This window comes from Peromyscus maniculatus, chromosome 2 (genome assembly GCF_049852395.1).
Source record: "Peromyscus maniculatus bairdii isolate BWxNUB_F1_BW_parent chromosome 2, HU_Pman_BW_mat_3.1, whole genome shotgun sequence".
Classification (NCBI taxonomy): domain Eukaryota; kingdom Metazoa; phylum Chordata; class Mammalia; order Rodentia; family Cricetidae; genus Peromyscus; species Peromyscus maniculatus.
This window is the reverse complement of record NC_134853.1, coordinates 123568544-123590465: the sequence shown is the minus strand read 5'-3', so window position 1 is coordinate 123590465 and position 21922 is coordinate 123568544. Positions and strand designations below refer to the sequence as shown.

The 21922-nt window shown below is 42.3% G+C and overlaps 1 protein-coding gene across 31 annotated transcripts in view; it reads right to left on the bottom strand.

Moving 5' to 3' along the window:
* The window catches only part of Sgip1 (SH3GL interacting endocytic adaptor 1), a 199285-nt gene that overhangs the window by 46834 nt on the left and 130529 nt on the right, over positions 1 to 21922 (bottom strand). For 19 of the 31 annotated variants that reach the window (XM_076564600.1, XM_076564588.1, XM_076564591.1 and 16 more), the window contains 6 exons: positions 12945 to 12969; positions 11961 to 12012; positions 9856 to 9941; positions 6384 to 6476; positions 2910 to 2984; positions 266 to 763 (listed from right to left, as the gene is read on the bottom strand). In XM_076564600.1, coding sequence (XP_076420715.1) covers positions 266 to 763; positions 2910 to 2984; positions 6384 to 6476; positions 9856 to 9941; positions 11961 to 12012; positions 12945 to 12969 — 829 coding nt within the window. The remainder of the gene's footprint in view (positions 1 to 265; positions 764 to 2909; positions 2985 to 6383; positions 6477 to 9855; positions 9942 to 11960; positions 12013 to 12944; positions 12970 to 21922) is intronic. The other 12 variants (XM_006987182.4, XM_076564604.1, XM_042271494.2 and 9 more) reach the window with 2 other exon arrangements.

The window sequence follows — 21922 nt, the reverse complement described above, 5'->3', positions numbered from 1 at the left end:
AAACAAACAGCGCCCCCTGCCCCACCTTCTAACTGTAGGGCACTCCTAGGCCTGGGAGTGCAGGACAAGACACATCCACAGACTTGGACTATGACTGGAGCATTCAACGGACCAGAACATGCCACAGGGCCACAGGACACCAGACCAAAGGAGGAGTGGCAGAAGCCCTACAGCCAATTGCCAGGCAGGAGGAGGGTGTTGCTCACATCGCAGCAGCCACAGCCATTCCCCAGCACACGAAGCACACTCAAACAGAAAGACATACCACTGGTGGTCCCCGTACCACTGCCCGAGCCAGGTCCGGGGGACGAAACCACAGTCCTGTAGGTGGGTGGTGGTGGGGGAGGTGGAGTTGCTCTCTGCCCCAACCCACACTCTTTAGGAGAGGAGATCGTTTCTAAGTAATCATCTTTAATGAAGGGCTGCTCAGCGACTTTCTTCTGGACTTCTTCTAAATTGAGCGGAGATGGTACATTGCGAGGACCGGGAGGCCCTGGGGGACCTGCAGAGCCTGGGGGGCCAGGTGGGCCTGGAGTTGGGGAGTCAGCTGGGATGTCTGATGCAGCTGGTGGGGTCACCACCTTTTCCCTTGGAGTCAACTCTGGAGTAACATGTTCCGGGGATGCATCAGAGAAATGGACCCACTTCTCTTCAGTGTTAACAGCGACAGACTTGGGGGACAACACAGGGCCAAAAATGCTGTCCAGGTCACTGATGGATGGTAGTTTCTCAATTTTGGCCTCTGTGGCTGCCTGGTCATTTCCTGTGGTTAAAGTAGTTGATTTTAAACTTTTTTATTAACTCTTACTATTACTTGTATAGGGGATAGTAGGAGGATGGAGGCAAAGCTTAGCAGGCATATTGCACCATGTGAGGTGTCTCCAAGGGCATTCTTTACGATGAAGAAATGCCTTTACTGAATTAAGCACTGAAGGGGGAGAGGGTAGGCACTCATTTCAATACGTGACTCATATTTCTATGCTAGGGTTTACTCCTACGGAAGGTAACTGCGGCAGACGCCTCACCGTTATTTAAAATGCTAAACATAATACTGCTCTTCAGTGGCATGTGGTGACCGTTTTGAAAAGCTAGTATCCAGGTCCCTTCAGGCTCTGAAAGCACAGCCACCCAAGGGGAGGGCATTTTTGAAAACCTGGTCTGCTGAATACATATAACACAGCACGAGATCTGAGCCCTGAAAACCAGCCTTGTCTTTTCAAAGCTTCTCCAGTCTAAGGAGTTCAACAGATTGTTTGGTAAAGCTAATGATAATCTCTGATAATTGAAAAAAGAAAAAACAACAAAAAGACAGGACATCACATTTAGCTGTAGATTTACTTTAACTACACCAGAAACACGAGAAGATTGTTAAGAAGGTAAGCCCACATGAATGTGTACAAACACAACACACTCCACACACAACACACACAGGGGATACAGCAAGGCATTTGCTACTGATTAGAAATGTTATATGGATACCTGCGTACAGGGGGGAAGATCATGAAAACATCTTTAGAATTTCTTTTCCCACAAAGCAGAGCTTGTTAATACACTAGTAGTGACTGTAATGTATTTCTTTCTGAAGTATGGTACAGAAAATTTCATTTTGCTTAAATATCAGCAGTGTATTCTTTTCTACACATATCAATAATAAGAGGAAAATTTAAAAACTGAATCCTTTAGTGAAGGATAAAATATTTGATGATTACAAATGGGAAAATAGTTCTTTTTTTTCTTTTAAAGCAACAATGAGGTTATTCAAATTAGAAATTGCTGCCTAAATAGCTGCAAGGCACAGCCATACCTCACCTTGCTTGTAAATGACTTATGGGCTATAAAAACTGGCTTGGTATTTCCATATTTATGATTGGAAAGAGTTAATTTCCAAGGCTGCAAAGCCACAGATAAATGGGCTAGCCTTTTGCATGACTGTCAATAATTTATGATTTTGTTGCTAATAGATTTATTTGCAGCTAATACAATTTATGGAGACACAGAATCTCTAAACAACTGAACTTGCAAAGACCTTACTTACGATGCTTTTGGCAACTCTCTAGTGGGCTTGAGTCAGTATAAATTTCATAAATGACTGTGCCTAGCTTTCTGTTTTTCTGATGAATATCCTGTTCTGTCTCTGTCAAACTCACTAGGCTGCAGGGACAGCGAGGCGTAAAGCTGCTACAGGATTCCAAAGGTGATAAAGAGCCACATTCTAGGGCTCAGGTAAATAAAATCACCATTACTACTTTTGAACTGCTTGTCCAGTAAGACCTGGCAGATAATAAATTGCATGAATGCATAGTATTGATTTTAATACAAAGGCAAAGCTGTGTCTCAGAAATGATAGGTCCAAAATAGCTTACAGCAGTTCCTTGCCATATTTTATAATTATTACCACAGCCTTTGCAGCGAAATGATTAAATATTTGAATGACCACTGGGGAAAATAATCCCCCCAACAGGTTACTGCTCATTCTGGGATCCACTTAAGCTTTTATACCCTAAGCAACCACTCTTGGGTCTACCAGATGGCCTACTGGCTCTTGAAAGATACAAATTGTACTTTGAGACTATTCATTTTCAAGTCATTCAAATGAGAGCCCACAAAGTGAGAGACTGAGTAAAGTAAATAGTTGACTTTTCATCTTTTGGCAACTTTATTCGACTTTGTAGTCAGTGCAGCCCCCACCATATAAAATTATGCTAAAATAAACTGTGTATGTCTGTGTGACACCTGGGAGTGTACCTTACAGTAAGCCAGCACAGTAAGTTGCAGGGACATTGAAACCCGACATGAGCACTCTGCCTGTCCGCACAGCCTACGCCTCCCAATGCATCAAGGGCATGTTGTCGTCCAAGGCCGTGGATCTGTTTGCCACATCATCTCAGAACTGTAAAGACCTAGTTTACCTGTTGCCACTGTTAAGGGGGAGCCTGTTCGAGGTGGGGTGGCTGGTACGGTTTTTGGAGGCAGAGGTGGGGGAGCTGCAGAGAGAGAAGTCAAGTGTTAGCAATCCCAGTCTTCCCGAACTAAACAAAAAGGTAAAAGAAGCATGATTTGGGCTTTTATTCACACATCTCATCTTGGAAATGGGCTAGCCACGGTCTACGTTTTTAAGATGGCAACGCCAAGTGTGCTGGCTAATTTTATGTCAACTTGATACAAGCTTTAGTCATTGAAGAGGAGGGAACCTCAATTGAGAAAATGCTTCCATAAGATAGGATTGCAGGCAAGCCTGTAGAGCATTTTCAAAATTAGTGATTGATGTGTGAGGGCCCAGTCCATTGTGGGTGGGGCCACCCCTGCCTGATCTGGTCATCCTGGGTGCTATAAGAAAGCAGGCTGAGCAAGCCATGGGAAGCAAGCTAGTAAGTGGTACTCCTTCATGGTATCTACATCACCTCTTGCCTCCAGGTTCCTGCCCTGCTTGAGTTCCTGCCTTGGTTTCCCTCAATGGACTGTAATATGTAAGCCAAATACATTCTTTCCTCCCAAAGTTGTCTTTGGTCATGGTGTTTCATCACAGCAATGATAACCCCAACTAGGACTCCAAGAGACAGAAGCAACCAGATTTCTCCATCTTATGACCATAGGAGTTGCACAAAAGGTCAGATAACAATATCAACATTTTATTCATTTAACAGACATCAAGCCACAGCTAAGTTCAATTCCTTTACTAGGAGCAAGGGGCACTGTGTTGAATAAACACTGGCTGTGTTCTGGAGGAATAGTGATTGATCATGAATCCTGGTAACACTTAGTTCCAGTCCAGGGTGTGACCACAGAAACAGCAAAGGCCCTGAGGGGGCTCCAGGGATGGGTTTTAAATCTAGTCTGGATAATGTTGCCTATATTGTATCTGGACAGATTTTATAATATTATGCTTTTAAACTCTTAGCCTATGTGGTAGTTTGAGTGTAATTGGACCCCATAATCTCATAGAGAATAGCATTATTGGGAGGTGTGACTTCGTTGGAGTAGGTATGGCCTTGTTGGAGGAAGTGTGTCACTGTGGGGGCAGGTTTTGAGGTCTCCTGTGCTCATGATACACCCAGTGTCTCAGTCAACTTCCTGTTGCCTTTGGATCAGGATGTAGAGTTTTTCAGCACCATGTCTATCTGCATGCCACCATGCTCCTGCCATAATGACAATGGACTAAACCTCTGAAACTGTAAGCCACCACCTCAATGAAATGTTTTCCTTTCTAGGAGTTGCTGTGGTCAAGGTGTCTCTTCACAGCAATAGAAACCCTAAGACAGCATGTCTTAGGAAGTTAGAAGTGAAGTGAATGGGCCAAAGAATAAACATTCCCAATACACACTCTTAAGAAATAAAATCCTAAGATAAAAAAGTACAGCATGTTTACCCCTACCAAACATTTTGCCCTAATGGATAGGGTTTCTCATTTTGTAGATGAAATTAGGAATTATTCTTCCAACAGGTAAATTTTTCTTTTTTCTTGAAATGTGTGTTATTTTGTCACTTGTCATATTTGGTAGAATCAAGAGTTCTCATGATTGTCATAAGCCCTCCCTCACTGTGAACCTGAGTGTGGGCCCATACTTCATATCCTAAGGTCAGAAGGAGCCAGGTGGGCCCTAAGCTAGAGAGCCCTGACTAGTCCTCTCTACCCTGGACACCCCAGGAAGAGTGTCTTCCTGACATTACTCCCCTCTCCATCCTCAGTAACACACACACACACACACACACACACACACACACACACACACACACACGCACACACACTATCCTGCCTTTCTATCTTAAAGCTCATGGAGAAGTAATTATTTAAAATAATTTTATTTTATGTGTATAAGTGTTTGCCTACATGTATGTGCAATATATGAGTGCCCATGGAATCCATAGGAGGGTGTCTCCTAATTCTATGGAGTTAGAGTTACAGATATTTGTGAGCAGGCATCTGGGGGCTGGAAACCAAACCCAGGTCCTCTATAAGAGCAGCAGGTGCTGTAAACTACTGAGTCATCTCTCCATCCTAAGTGGTTCTTAATCTTAGCTAGGAGCTGTTGAAAACTATTTCCCAAGTGGATCTTTACCCTGAGAGTTAGGAGCCAATCAGAGGTTTTGCTCCTAACTCATCACCTCTATTAAAAAGTCAAGAAGATAATCACTAGATATCATAAAATAAAATACCATAAAGTCTAACACTAAAGAGGGGAACTTCCACGGCAACCACAAAGCAAGCAGAATTATTGGATGCCGATCAGTTCAACAGCAGCTACGCTAAGTGGACACATTGCATCTACAGTTCTCTCTAAAGTTCTACTCTATCTACATAAACATGACTTTCGCTTATTTTCTTGCCACTTAATAAGAAGAGTTTTCTAGGAATAATTTGGACAGCTTAGATATGTAAAGAAAGCTGGCTTTGTAGCCCAGTCCCATGGAGAAGCACTCAGACTCTATGGTCCACGCCATCTCTGGTAACACCATTCAAAGCTCAGAGGTTTAAGAAAAGCTACTGATTCTTGCTTTCCCCACCCTGTTTTTGAGAAAAATATTTTTTACAAAGGCTGGATCACATGACCTTAGAGTGACAACATTCCCAACAAGTAACCTCTTAGCCTTTCATTCTGAATGCCTTTGGCTAATTACTGTTGCCAGTTTTAGGTACCAAAAGTAAAGCCCCGGGGATGCTGGGCTGGAGAAAGTATTTACTGGTGAGTCTCCATGCATAAAAAAAGACCCTCCATGCTCGTTCACTTTCCAGATACCTCCTGAAATCCATTCTTCACATGAGGATTTCAAGGAGTACCTTCTATACTCATCTGGCTATGGGTGTCTACTAATGGAGACTTTGTAAATTCGTGGGTAACCGGCTTGACCTAGTGACTAACCCAATCAGCCCAGCTAGTCCAACTCACCAGAGGTGAGGGATTTACAAGGCCTTTCAAGGGTCTCCAGTCACCTGGGCTGACACTGTCATACCTTTGACTTGTTTTTGTTTTAGTGACTCTCTGCTAGAGAGCCTGCTTGTCTCGCTTTCCAGGTCGTCTTTCCTGTCTATGGGTCCCTCCTGTCCTTTTTAGTCTCAGGTGTTCACTGGGATCAGCAGAGACCCAGCTAGACTTGCTCAGTGATTGTGTTGTGTGGTTGTCCAGTGCCTTCAGCTCAAGTCTTTCGACTTGGACATAGCCACATGGGACAGATGGATGAACAAAAGGTCACATAAGATGCCAGAAGACGGGCCGCCTCAAGGCTAACCACACTACTTCCTTTTGTTAATTCACCCCAGCTTGGTAACCTGATCTCACCTGTTAGATAATAATGTCTCTTTTTAAATTCAAATATTATCCTTCTAAGAGTTGCCTACAATTTTACTATGCAGACAGAGAGTAAAATGAGTCAGATACATAACTTACTTCCAGTGGGAAAAGGTCTTGCTAGCTTTGGTGACTCCGTGCTTGGGTTAATTGGTTGGCCTGAACCCCATATCTCAGGCTGATCTAAAAGAACTGGAAATAGAAAAACAGAATTTCTCAGGGTAAGTTCAAACAAGAATCTAGAATTCTGATTAAAGTTGAGCTTCATAACATGATCCCCACACCTTGCATCATCCTAGAAGTTTAATTTAGGAGTGTGCTGATCCACACACTCTTCAGGCAGAGAACAGAAGCAGAAGCATGGTGCATGGGGGAGCAAGGGGTTGTCTGTGTGCATACATGGAACTAGATCAAAGGAGACTCCAACTCTAACTCACACTTTCTTCCTAGGTTGTCCCCTAAGGACAGTCTGGATGCCACTACACTTACTGTCCCCATTTCTGTACCATTCAGAAATTTTAGGAATTAACTCATGAGCGTTTATTTTGCTGTTAGTTGGTATAGTGAAAGATGTCTATGAATATGCTTCAATGTCGAAAATGTCTGCATTCTGTACAGCGGTTCCTATTTTTAAAGATTGTTCAGTCTCTTAACCCTTTACAGCATCATAAAGAGTAGTGATTATTCTAAAGATGCTTGTTGAACATTTTAAGAGAACCGGAACATTTTAAAAATTATTATTTTATTTTATCCTGCCTTTATGTATGTTTGTGTACCATGCCTGGCACCCGAGGAGGCCAGAAGAGGGAGTTGGATATCCTGGAACTGGAGTTTTAGATGATTGTGAGCTGCCTTGTGGGTGCTGGGAATTGAACCCAGGTCCCGTGGAAAAGCAGCCAGTGCTCTTGGCTACTGAGCCCAGGAATCAGAAAATGAATAGTTCTTTAGAAGAGAATCAAGGCAATGAAGTATTGGTCTAGGAGCACTGAATCTAACATTGTCTTTCTTTTGGTTTTGATTGTTACTGTTCAGGTGTAAATAAGCAGTCCTTTTCAGTAAGTGCATTGTTATTTGATGTGCAGTATGGAGCGTAGGCAGAATGTGGATTTCATTGTAGCTTCTAGCTTCCTGTAGAATCCTGGGCAAGTCATTTAACCTCTTCGGGCCTCCCTCCTGCAGTAGAAAGGGGAGGCAATAACAACCCCAGCAGTAACTGAGACGAAGATGGCAGTGGGGTGCAAATACATATATACCCAAAAAGTGTACATCAGGCACTCCTCTGAGGCCAACAGCTGGTATTTTGTATTTCATTCTCACAGCACCACCACGTGGTAAAAGCCAATGCCACTGTTGGGAGAGAAAAACCAATGACTAGCGTTCTCAAACACTTGTCCACAGAAAAAGTCGAGGGGCTGAGACCAGATGTAGGCTCAGCTCTTTCCAAGTCACTGCTTTTCCCTCCTAGGTCCTCGAAGCAACCAACCACAGAATAACCAACCTAAAGAAGTCAAGAGTGAGCAGAGAGGAAAGGGAGACATGGCCAGGGGAAGAGCTGATGTGCTTGGTGCAAATGTCAGAACTTTGCCAAACTTCAGTGGCTAAGGTCAGGAAGACAGACAAACAAGACTCGTCAGTGAGTCCAGATGTATGTCTTCCTCCGTCACAGTTCTCCATGCAAGCCTAAACTCTGTGCTGGGAATAGCATTGCTTCTGTGGGTTCAACGTGGGGACCACCTGGATTAAAAACAACAACAAAAAAAACCCAAAACACTTCTATTCTCATGGGAGATATTCTGTATGTTTATAGAATTCCTTAAATGTGCACATTCAGATGCGACATACCAGTTCTCTCTACCAGTTACCTCACAATTATGTCATAAAAGACAAAACTGATCACAGATGACTTAATACAAATGACAACTCCTCCCCCCCTCCATTTTGTATAGTTTTGTATAGTTCTAGGTTACAAGTATAATGCCACTGAGAAGTTATTTAGGATTTTTTTTTTTTTTATAAATTTGTCTAACTAAATCATTGAAAGCATCCAGGTGTAGCTGTGCTACTGAACCACTCTTCATAGAAAAGGAGTTTTAGTTGGTCACATTCTCTGTAGTGTGCTTTGGTTAAAAGTTATGGATGTGTCTTCTAGAGTTTTCTCTTAAAATAGGTATCAGTGGGTTCTTTGGCTTCGTCTGTTGCTTTTCTTCTGGAAGGGATAAGAGCTGGAACAAGTCCTTGCACTCTGAGATGAAGGTAAACCAGTGAGGACTGAAGAGGAGCCACACCACCTCCCGGGTTTGCCTCGTTATTGTTACCAAGAAATGAAATTCTGTCTTGATTAATGTACTTTGAAATATCTTTGTTACTTTAGTTTAGGCTTCTTGTCTACTTATTATGTTAAGTCTTTGTTTGTTTTCAAGACAGAGTCTCACTATGCAGCTCCAGTTGTCCTGGAACTCACTCTGTAGTCCAGGCTGGCCTTGAACTCACAGAGATCGACCTGCTTCTGTCTCCCAAGTGCTGGGATTAAAGGTGTGGGCTACCACTGCCTGGCTTATTATGTACGTGTTAAGGACACTGCTCCATTGGGGCCTAGAAAGTTACCAACTTATCACATATATAGTTTAGACTTCTTTTAAGAAAGATAGTATTTTTAATTATGTGTATACGTGTGCCTGTCTATGGGCATATACATGTGGGTGCAGATGCTGCTGGAGTCCAGAAGAGAGGGTTGGATCTCCTGGAGCTGGAGTTACAGGCAGTGGTGAGCTTTTCAATGTGGATACTGGGAACTGAACTTGGGCCCTCTACAAGAGTAGCACATGTTCTTAACCATATTTCCATAAAAGTGGGGCCATATATCCAGTCCAACTTTGGATTTTTTAAGTCAAACAATTTTTTATAATCACATTCAATAATGCTTATTGGAAATATATGTATTGGGCATAAATATAATTCTAATATAGACTAGATCTCGTTTTTAAAGGGATGCTTTCTATCAAGCATATTTATAGCTCTTCGAAAACCTAGTTAATTTTAAACACTTAAAAATTTAATCGTAAAATAAATATTTAGTAGGCAACCCAAAACTAATGGCAGAAATGTAGGTATTTCTCTTATAGCATTGCTAAATGATTGGCAATGCTTCCTGGGTTGTGAGCTCACAGACCTGTCCACTCTCTCACTGACACTGCCCTGATGATCTGGAAAAGAGTGAATACCATCAGAGAGGCCTCGCTACTGAGGGTGAGAAGACCCCTCTCTATTTATACTCCTGCTTACACTTCTCACAGCAGCTCTTGGGCTCCGAGTTCATTTACCCTGATCAGGATTGGTGTAGATTGACTTTCATTTTTACTGGCCTATTGTCAGGAATGAAGTTGTTAGCTATTCTGGGAATAAAATTTTAAATCCTAAGATAATAGATGTTTTTCAACTAAACTCACAGCACAATTCACTTGGAGCATTTTTCTACCATGAGGGTCTGATGGTATGTTGACAATACATAATTACATACATTTACTTGAGAGAAGTAACTCCGTAGCAGTGCTGTAGACATACAGTTCCCTACCTTCTGTCTTCTGTTCATCAAAAGCTGATTCTAACGGTGGACCAAAGAGAGGAGCAAGGGCCAGCGTATCATCTGGAGGCTTCTTGCTAAAACATGCATTTTAGGTAGAGTATACAGAGAGAAGGATCAAAAATTAATGCTCAAAACTGATACACAAACTTTCAAATACTTTCTTTGGTTAAACAAGTATGTGTAATTGTGTACTTAGGCAAGCACATGTGTGTACAAAGCTTCTGTTGGCTTTAGAAAGTATCACTTGAAGATGCCATGTGGGAAAGGGTCATGGCGGGAGATAAGACCCTGAGGTCTGCTGAAGGCCTGGGTGCAGTTCCAACAGAAACACCATGGTAAGTCTCCACACATAGAAGTGACATATTAGAGATGCCAGTTTATTATAAGGCACCTTTCTGTCACATGAACTCAGAAGACTACACATATTTACTTTTTTATGGTTTTGAGACAGCTTCTTATAAAGCCCGGGCTGTCTTAAAATTCATGACCCTTGTGCCTTTTGCCCCACGTGCTGGGACTACAGGTGTGTGTCAATGTGACTAGCCTAAAAATAAAGACTTGTCATTAGCTGTGATGGCTAGTTTTTATGTCATAAAAACTATGTTTTGACATAAGCTGGGGTCATCTGGGAAGAAAACCTTGAGAAAATGTCTCTGTAAGATTGGCCTGAAGGCAAGTCTGTGGGAGCATTTTCTCGATTGATGATTGATGTGAGGGCCCAGCCCATGGAGGGTGGTTCCACCCCTGGGCTGGTGGTCTTAGGTCATGTAAAAAAGCAGGCTGAGCAAGCCACGAGGAGCAAGCCAGTAAGCAGGACTCTCCATGGCCCCTGCTTCCGTTTCTGCCCTGACTTCTTTTGAAGGTGGACTGTGACCTGAGACTTATAAACCTTGTCTTCCTTCAGTTGTGTTTGGTCATGGTATTTTATCATATAAATAGAAACCCTAACCAAGACATCATCTTATTTCTTTTTTTCTTTCTTTTTTTTTTTCCTTTTTCTTTTTTTGGTTTCCCTTTGAGTCAGAGTTTCTCTGTGTAGCTTTGGTACCTGTCCTGGATCTTGCTCCGTAGACCAGGCTGGCCTCAAACTCACAGAGATCTGCCTGCCTCTGCCTCCCGAGTGCTCTTATTTCTTGTTGTAATTAATGCAATTTAATGAAAGTGAAGCATGGAGCTATTTACATGGTGCCCAGGAAGTTTGTGTTGGAATAAAAAAAACAAAACAAAACTGGGACACTCGGTTTCTAATTTCCTCTTGCTCCCTCCTACTTAATAAACCAGTGATGTCCTAACCCAGGATATCTTAAGAGTATTGAGATATCTCATCTTTCCTCCTGACTACTTGTCTAGATAGATTATTATTACTATTATTATCATTATTATCATCATCATCATCATTGTCTCCATTCCTTCTCCAGACCTGATTTCCATCAGGGAGCCTAATGATTTTCATGTGCATGTCATCCAGGTGAAGGCTGGAGAGGAAAATGGAGAAGCAGGTGGAGGATGAGAAGACAGAGAATCCAAAGTTTAAAGAGATACAGCTATCATTTTGGGAAACAATAACTATTTGTATAATACTTCACTCAAAGAATCCACAGTGAAATACAACAATTTTTTTCTCTCTCTCTGTCTTTCTCTCTCTCTGTCTTTCTCTCTCTCTCTCCCTCACCCCACCCTCTGTGTGTGTGTGTGTGTGTGTGTGTGTGTGTGTGTGTGTAAACAAAATAGAAGGTTCTTTGATAGGGAAGTTAGAATGTATTATGAAAGTATGTGCAACTATCCAACATCTCTTTTTTAGGGCAATATAATGTATCTCAGATGAACATTCCAGAAATAAAAAAAACCTCTTTGTACACAACTCTAGTTTTCTCATCAGTGAGTAGACCATACATTCTGCCATAGACAAATGCAGGCATTTACCCAAAGGTTCCCCTTTGGGCTGCATGCATGAGAAATGACAGCAAATTTGGCTGTAGCTACAAAAACTCACATACATGTTAGGCCCTACATTCACTGAGACCTGGAGGATATTTGCTGAAAAGTTAAAAGTTGGCGATGAATAAAATGCAACCAGTGTCTTCCATACTCACCTTGTAAGTTCGGGAGTTGGGGTAGAACGCCTGGGCCTTGCGACTTCTTCACCTGACATGCAGGACAAAAGACCTGTTTAGGCATATCTTTAGCAGTCCCTTCTGGTGTGTCATATGAGCTATGTTTGGAAACACTTAGAGATTTCAGCGCCATCAATAAGCAACCTAACATGACAACTGCAAACCAAACCCTCTCTCCTGGCAAGGCGACAGCCATATAGCTGCCATATGTGGTAGGAGTTCTCTGGCATTTGTAAAACCTCATTACCCAAAGAAAAACCATAAACAAGCCAACAATTGAAGATTTGTTCACTGTCGAGCTCAGAGGAACAGCCCATCAGTCTTCAAATGCCCGTTGCCTGAATGGGTTCTGGTTCTCAGTTACCATGGGGGATAATAATCCAGGCCACATGCCCATAGTCCACAGATCGGATTGTCAGCCTACTCTTTTTTTTTGAAATGGCAAGAAAATGTTGCAGCTTTAAGAATTAATTTAGATTTTCCTAGGATACATTGTATGTGGCAGGAGGGGTATCGGACACTATATATGTTAGCCTATATCATATCACTGTGGTGGACCGAGCATTTTATACCCCGTATGTAAGAATGGATACATTGTATCTGCCTTTAGTGCCTTTGGGACATTCCTCCTCTCTCCCCACCTCTAGCTACAGTGTGTCTAATCAAACACATTTGATTAAATTAACTTCCAAGCTTAAAGATGCAGCAAGAGCTGGCAAACACCGGAAGGAAGCGCCGGTGTTTTTCCAAAAATACATTTGTTTGGAGAATTTAAGCATTAATTATTCAGAACCCAGATACCCTCCATCATAACAAGAAATCTTTGCTGTAAATGTTTGGTTTTGAAAGACTTAAAAATAAATCCCCCGACTGTGCAATTCAAATGCAAACATGCTCCAAGATCCAGGGAACTATTCCTTCTGTCAATCCATACTCTATTTCTGGGAGCTAAGACATACTTACTGGATAAGTTCCTTTTAATTGCACCCTAGAATTAGAAATAAACACTATAAGGCTTAAGACCACAGATATGTTATGTACAATATGTATTATTTCTGTCATTTCAATTAAACTGAACTCAAAGATACCCCAGATTGGGAAAGGGAATTTTGACTCAGTACCACACTGAAGTTGGAACCTGTAGGTAGACACACACAAATCAGTTTTTCATGTCACTCTAAAGTGATAGAGAAGAGGGAGAGAGCAATCTATAAGTCACCAGAATGAGCAAGCCCCTTACCTGGGTGGCTTTAGTAAGGACACAAATTGGTCTCTTACAACTAGGACCCTCTTGAACTTTAGCACCTAAGAATCCAAACTTATTCAATATTTAGTATTTGAAAATTCTAGGATGTATGAGTACTGTCTGCTCCTGGTAGGATGGGATCTTGAAGTAGTTAGCAGAAATAGTCATCAGAACGGATAGGACGTGAATGTTGATGTCTACTCATGTCCCACTGACAGGAGCATTTCAAACAGGAATCCCAGAAGCTCCATCTTCCCTACCCATTTTCCCCTTTGGCTTCTCCCCCTGCCAACCAGGAGCCACATCTTCAGTGCAAGGGCCTCTGGCAGGATGCAAACAGCCCTGGCAGAAAGAATCCATGCAGGGCACTGCTAGAGCTGGAATCTTGGCACATACTTACTCAGACGGCAGGAAAAGTAACTCAATGAAAAGTTCTGACTCAAAGTCAGAAGCTGTGAAAGCTTCTTAGCAGGGACTCTTCTAGAAAAGTGAGGAACCAGGAGGGCGGCATCATGAGGCAAGGCATCATGATGTAGGGGAGGTGGAAGTTCAAGGAGAGGCACTCCCTCCCACCCTTTCTCACTGTGGGGAAGGTAGCTGCTGTGTTGTGTTCTCTCAGACAACAAGGTTAACAGTGCAGGGCATAGTTCAGTACTCTACAGTAGACTGGCTGTATTTCATCTTTCCTGGAACTGGCAAGTCAGAATTTTCCTGCCCCAGTTTGAATCCATTTATGACAGAGGAACAGTTTGAGTCAGAACAGACCCATTAGATGTTTCTTGGTGGATGGCTTAATAGCACAGATTACATCTTCTAGCTTGTTTTGCCTGAAAAATGCAATTTGTTTGGTCTTACTCCGTGTGCCAGATAGAGAACGATCACATTATTAGTAATGAAATAAATACACTGATTTCAACCTGCTTCATTCATTATGGGAGTTTGGATATAGGAGATATAGATACACATGACTGAAGGATGAATTGTTAAAGCAGAGTTGGACCCTCAGATATGAAAGAAGAGACACAGAGGTTCAAATACTGAATTCCAAGATTAATGAGCTGATTGAGGGAACAGGGCCCCACTTTGTACTGGAAGAACTGCAACCCAACAGATAGAAGATACCGGAGCCTGAACTGAAGCCCTTTAGATCATCTACACTGCTCACTTTATTAAAATGGCAATACCCAAGGAAGCAAGAAGGACACTTTTCCAATATTCATCAAGTACCATGCATGTCCCTTCCTCTCCCACACATTTATCATCGGGAGGCAGCAAGGGAGCCCCTGCAACAGTATCACATACACCTCAGCAATGAGTGAGTCAAGCGCAAGCCAGACATGGAAGAAATATACAGAAAAGCTCGGTTTGTTTTGAAATGAGAAAGAATAAAGCAGTTACCAAGGAATAGATTCCAATGGCCCACAGCGACAAGCCAGCCCAAGAGGAGAGAGGCTCATTGTCAGCTGAGTGTGTGACACCGCCCTTGAGGACCTGAGGCTGCAGCATGACAAATGGGTCTGAGGTGCTGTCACCACAGAGGCCACACCCAGGAAGGAAGCCCATTGACCTCAAGTGACCATGTTTTCATTCCATTGATTATTACTGACTATAATGTGTGTGTGTGTGTGTGTGTGTGTGTGTGTGTGTGTGTGTGTGTGTGTGTGTGTGTGTAGACAGGCACATACATAAAATAGTGAATTACTTGTTATTTTGGATTAATGAATTAATTCATAATAATTAATTCATTCCTTATGAGTTGTCACAATCTGAGAAATCACCTAACGGCTGGGTTGGAATCATCATATCCTGGCTGTCTGTCTGTCTCTGGAGATGCCATCTTGTAGTTTAAATAGAAAACCAGCAGCTTGTCACTGGGTAGGGTGGTATTTGCCTCAAATAGTAATTAATGACTATTGATTGGCATAAGCTTAGGAACATTTCAGAGAACTTTGTGCCCCCCCTCTCCCTCCCTCCCTTCCTCTCTTTGAGATGGAATTTTCCTACGTATTCCCAAGTGGACCTGCACTCACTATGTAGCCCAGGATGGCTCTGAGCTTGCAATAATTTTCCTGCCTTAGACTCTCCGGAGTGCTGGTATTACAGGTTCACACCACCACTGCAGTCATACTTCTCTAAAGGACTGATTAGGTAGATGTGGTCACTCCAACAGCAAAGTCTTCTGTATTGCTTTAAATTCTTCAGATTCTTTGACCTGAGGAAAACTGATTTCCCTTTGAAAAATGTGGACTACCAGGATGAATATCTTGTTAAAGTTGTCTAACAGTGGAGTGTGCCTCCCTTTCTCAGGGTGAATTTTGAGTACATATTAGTGTGTACTGACCAAGATTTTTCTTATTTTAAAATTATGTTTTGTGTGTCTGTGTGAGTATGTATATGTGAGTGTAGGTACTGCAGAGTTAAGAAAAGGGCAGATTCCCCGGGGCCTGGTTATAGGCAGCTCTGAGCTGCCTAACATGTGTTTTGGTAACCTAATTCAAGTTCTTTATATGTTCTTAACAATTGATCCATCTCTCTAGCCCCACATTATTATTATTTCTGAAGAAATTTCTCCTCTTCATCATCATCATCATCATCATCGTCGTCGTCATCATCATCATCATTTTGCCATTAACTTTTGTGTTAACTGCACTTTGGTCCTTGGACACACACACACACACACACACCCATATATCACACACCAGACATACACTATGTAGCATTTAATTCAGTTATAGAAAAATGCCCTGATAATTCTAAACTATGCCTTCACATTTAGACAGCCAGAATCTCCTAACCACTGAACCCATTTCATCTGCTCCTTGGACACTGGGTGATCATAATGGTACTGGGAAATCAACCTTGCCACCTCCCCTTAGTAGCAACTTTCTCTACACATGCTTAAAGTTTAAAATGTTGAGAGTTCTTACCGGGCTGCGCCTCTGTGGTCAGCAAAAAGAAAGAGAGAACAGATACCTTGTCAGAGAACGATGGATCAATCAACGGGTGTTAACAGAAGACTTCAAAACAGCTACCAACCATACACTCAAAAGTCACCAGGTTAGAGCAAGACAGGCAGGCACATGATAAGCAGTCACAGAAGGCTTGGGAGAACCCCACAGAAAAACTTCTGTATACAACTTTGCTAATGTGGTGGAGTTGTATGTATCTGTCCATAAGAATAAGATAGGAATGTACAGAATCCTTATTGGTAATTTATTATAATGTCTTGTCAAAAGGAGTTTTTCTTCAGAATATATGGGGAGGGGACTTATAGGCTGTTTAGATAGTCAGGACAAATCTGTTCCCATAGATGACTGCATGCGCCAGGCACCGTTGAAGCCATGAATTACCATAAGTAGAACCCACTCTTTGGATTTTTCTCTTCATTGTTCTTAGAATGTACATTTAAGGGTTTGTTGTTTTTTAAACCTGACTTTGGCTTGGTGATTTGGGCAACCTTCTTCTTACAGATAACCCCTGATAAACACACATGGAAACTGTGAAAACTGCCTGGCACCAATAAATACTTCTGGACCAGATGATATCTGGGAACACATCACACAGACAAGACTACCATCAGTGTGTCCCAGCAGTCTCCTTTGGGGTCATTCAGCTGCACCAGGAAGGATGCGGATGTAGGGGGTGAAGGAGCTATGCCAAGTTTTGCTTTTAAGATTCATTAGAAGGCAGACAGACGCTTCCTCAGTAGAGGCCAGGAGCTCAAACACAGGGACAGGCAGGGGGCTCAGACAAAGATAAACTTATCTTGGGAACAAAAGCTTGTAGCCTTTATACTGGGGAGGCTGCCGTGGACATTTAGTTCAAAGTGAGGTCTGAGACCCAGTTAGTGAGTCAGCAGCACCGGGAACAGGTTTTAGATCTCTGATTCTATGATTTCAAGTATGACATTGTGGAGAACTCCTGGAGGGAGTCACGGTGGATGCTGAGGCAGGGGCTATCAATCATCCAGGCATGGTTATTTCCAGGACCAGGTTTGCAAAGGAGGCCTCTGGTCAACATGACTCCTAGGAGTTTAGACTGTATTAATTGCGGGTACTGCTACATGTTCACCCCTCCATTCTTGTAAGCCCGCCTCTGTGTGGATGCCACTCAAGTAGTAAGAACAAAAGGACCCCAATTAGCATGTGTCTTTGGGCTGAGATCATCATACTGTTTTGAGGGGGAAAAAACCCACTTTTATATGACTATTTGGGCTATATTATTGTTTAGTGACCAGATGAAAGTTCTTTAAATAAGGAAAGGCTACATGACAAAAATGAGAAATATTGTAAATAAGTCACTATAAGTGACACACTCGCCCAATATGAGGTTATGATAAATCATTCAAAATAAAATGCAGACTGCACCCAGACAGACGCAGACCCTTAAGTTTAAGACTTTCTCCGTTTAAAATTAAAACACTTTTAAAATGTTACCAAATGTATTAAGCCACTAAAATTAAGCCATACCTCAATTTCCTATGAGTTAAAAATCTCTATTTCAGAAATTGGTTCATGCTTATATTTTTCTAGTAAAGGGCAAGCTCCTGTGATAACATTTTAGAAACTTCATTTGCAATTTTTTTTTTTCATCAAGGACATGCCATTCAAATTCACGCAGTCTTAGGAGGCTGATTAATAAGAACCCAAAAGATGCAAAGTTGTGTCAATTACAGATGCGGACAGTTACAAGGTCTCTAATAAGAGTCCCCAAAGCCTTTAGAAGCCCCAGATTCCTAGGAGTCAAGTGGAAAGCATGTACACACATCACCACCATTAAAGATCTCCGCAGGAAAGGGAGGTCGGCAAAGTCATTATCAGCTGGGGTGGGGCTAGGGTCTCCGTCTGTTAATTTTATTTATATGTGAGGCCCTGGGTTCAACCCGTGCATTGTGAAAGGACAATTATTTTACCCCTTTCTCTGTCAGCTCCCCCAAATTTCAAAAACCACTGAGCATTCTTCTCGTGTTCAATGAATTCTAAAGTTTTCACCAAAGGCAGGTGAAAGTAAACTTAGGATCTGGAGCTGGTCTTTTAGAGAGGCGGAGACAATTGTCTAGATGCTGGCAGGGTGGGAAGAGGTCAGGAAACCGTAGATCACCAAGCGCTGCTGCATTGGCCTCTGGGCCCACAGTGTGAGGAGATCTTCCCATTACTGCTCCCTCTTTAGAGAGAGATGAGGAACTAGATTAAAAAAGGTGAGTTGCTCTAGTTTTTAAATGTGGGCCAAAATTATAACGGCATAACCAAAAAAAGAAAAAGCAAAAACAAGACACCCACTCAGTTGTGAGAGCCTGCAGGTGGCTAACGCGTCTCTGATTGCAGGCATTTGTATCACACAGAGTGAGTTCTTGTAATATGGGCCACACCTGATTATTCAGACAGAGGCCTGTGGATCCATCTGCTTGTGATCTGGACAAATTTCCTACATTCATAATTAATCATTAACTATTTAAATCCCTTGAAAATCTGATGTACCCTGGAGAAGGCTCTGAAGATCAATTTTATTTTCTCTTTGAGATAATCCTTACTTGGTATTTTGAGGATTTTTTTTTTTTGAGGTAAGCACTGATATTTGTGATCCTCCTGTCTCTACCTCATCAGCACTGTGACTATATGGGAATTCACCCACGCCTGGATTTTTAAATTCTTTTCTATGAGTTCTGGGAATCTAACAAGCACTTTACCAAATGAGCCATCTCCTGAGTCCTCATGTGTTACAGATGTTTCTAGGAAAGAATTAGGACACATCAACAAGAAGTTACTTTGATCCTGACCGACAGACTGACTTGCTTCTAAATGAGTTAGGGTCAGGGTAAAGTATTTGGCAGGCCTCTGTTTCCGTTACTATCGTATGTGTCAATATTTAGGCATGTTCTTGTGAACCACAAGGTCAGCTACACCAGCTAACTCTTGTATCCAGTTAGCCGAACTTCTGCAACCCCATGTGGGAGATAAACCAAGATTCTGCTAGTAATCAATGTTTCATTCACAGGGGAGCTAGCTAAGAAATCAGTGTGATGGACATTAAAAAAAAAAAGAATAAAACAAACAAACAAACAAACAAACAAACAAAAAAACAAATGAGCTACACAACGTCTTGAAAACACAGTGAAAGGGAAAACATGGTTAACCGAGCTATAAGCACAGCAACATTTCCTCCTAGGATAAAAACCAGTGAGGGATGGAGAGTTCTGAAAGTGTTACCAGCAAATTTGAATGAGAATTGGCCAACTTTGCTCAACTCAGAGGACAATCTAGGGTCAAGGAGAATATATGAAATATAGGAAAGATTACTGAGAGCACCAGCAAGGCGATGTGCATGGCCCTCCATGTGGTCCTCACCTCATGCACATTCATAGAGGCTCAACGTACTTACAATTGCCGATCTTAATTTTTAGAAACCTAAAAAGTTGGGCTGCATTGTGGCAAATTTTATTATTTGGACTCATTTTTGTGTGTGTGTGTGTCTCCCATTTTTCCTTCTTAGCATATGAATTTGGAGTGCAGTTTCCTCATGAGGTATAAATGGAGCCAGTGCACAAGGTAAGCACATGCTCCCAGCATCCCCCTAGTTGAGCTCAGTGGAATAAACCAACTACCTCTTAGTGTGGGCTGATATGAAAGCAACAAACAAAGAGATGTGTTTGTATTTTATACTAGCATTTCCCACATCAGTCTTGGACGGACATGCTAGGAACATGTTCCCAATACAGGCAACCTTGTAAACAAGAAAACAGACTTTATTTTCTTCTCCTTTTTTCTTTTTAAAATTTGTTTTGTTTTGACATCTATGTTGCTCTAAGATAAAGATGTTATCACATTGTATCAGATTTGTGCTGTTGCTAAAAATCACCTCCAGCACTAGTAAGTAGCACCCAGAAGGTGATTTCTATTTTATTATACTCATTTTGTGTGTCTGCACGTGGGTGCATGCATGCCATGGTGTGCGTGGAGGTCAGAGGACAACGTGTGGGAGTCAGTTTTCTCCTTCAACCTCGTCGTTCCCAGGATTTGAACTCGGGTCATCAGGCTTGGCAGCGAGCACTCATGACCCACTGAGCCGTTCTGCCACCTGCAATTTCTACTTTATAAAAAGATCCCTCTTTCCAGTGTCCAGCAATCTCAGGAGGTGGTCTTTTGATTTACTGAAACAAATAAAAATGAATAAAACAGACTAATCTGAAATCCTCTACTGATCTCCCCCCTTCTCACGCTGGCTCCACAAACACTCAGGATTCTAGCAGGTTGTCCATGAAAAAAAAAAAATAAAATGTTCATGGTATGCAGAGGTAGTTTGACCAGTTAAAGTGTAATAAACAAAACCTTGGATGGAAAGTACTGGGCTGTAAGCCTGTGACCCTCTACAAAACTACCTTGTAGCCCACAATGATGGGCATGAAGTCTCTTAGCAGCCAACGTCCTTGTCCCCAGTGGCATAATTTGACCTTGTCCCAGCTCACAATGTTTGGTTTTAATATTCGAAACTTTGTTTTTGTGTTAAACAGGCATTAGATATACAGATGGTGAGAATGAATGGAATACATCATAACTTGTCCAAAACACGGGAAGAATGTGTTTTCTCTTACCGGACTTTTCCTCTAAAAGCGAAGGCATGGGAAAGAAAAATAAAGAGCACGTGAGAGAGGTGATACACATCTTCAGGAAGAGGCATTGAAGACTCGGAAGGACCTCATTTAAAGCAGTCCGCTAAGGCAATGTTTCTGCACATGTGTTCTGTTGTGTCTGACATGGTCACGCCTGGGTTATTGTCTTCCAGATTCTGAGGGCAGAGGCATGGCCCAATGGCTCCATGCAAACACATTTTTAGGCTTTCTTTTCAGTGGCTCACAACGATCAAACAGATCTATGTCTTGAGAACAGGACATTGGAAGTAACTGGAAAATGGCATTGATTCCTTACAGTTACACATGGCCATTATAAGACAACTGGAGAATTTTCCAGAAACTAATTTCACTATGGACCCTGACAGTGTCTGTCTCTTCTCAATCCATCCTGGCTACAGCCATCTCTCACGCACAGTAGTACTCAGTACTCCCTGAGCTCTCGACGTGTTCTTCTAGTGTGATTCCACTTCCAGCTGTGACTGTTCCGCTCTGCTTCACAGTTTCCCCAGGATCACCTTCCCAGACAACAGTCCCTCAACGCCCTCAACGGTCTGTTTAGAGAACAGGATGTGAGCTCCTCTCTAGCATGACGCCTCCTGATGGCTGCAGAAGCATTTAGCCTCCACCCCTGCTCAGATGCTTTCCTGGGAGTTCGGCAACCCCCTTCATGACACCTCTGGAGTGTGGCACACACTCAAGGCTTTCCTGCCTTCTCTCTACTGTCATCAGCCTCAAGGGCTCCTCCCTCTCAGCCAGTCAAAACCCTTCTGCATTCTTCAAGCCTAGAGGGCATTTTCCCCATGAGACCTTTTCCAAGCTTCCCACCCGCGCGCGCGCGCGCGCGCGCGCGCGCACACACACACACACACACACACACACACACACACACACACACACACAATTCCCTTATCTTGTTTGATCACAGCACAATTCTTTTTTCAAATTAATAACAACCAACCATCTGTCTATTTGCTTGGAATTCATCAGCCTCAGGTAAAAACAGAGGAAGATCCTGGTAGAAAGCTTTGCACTTCCGGTCTTGCTCTATATGATCTGTCATCTCTCCTC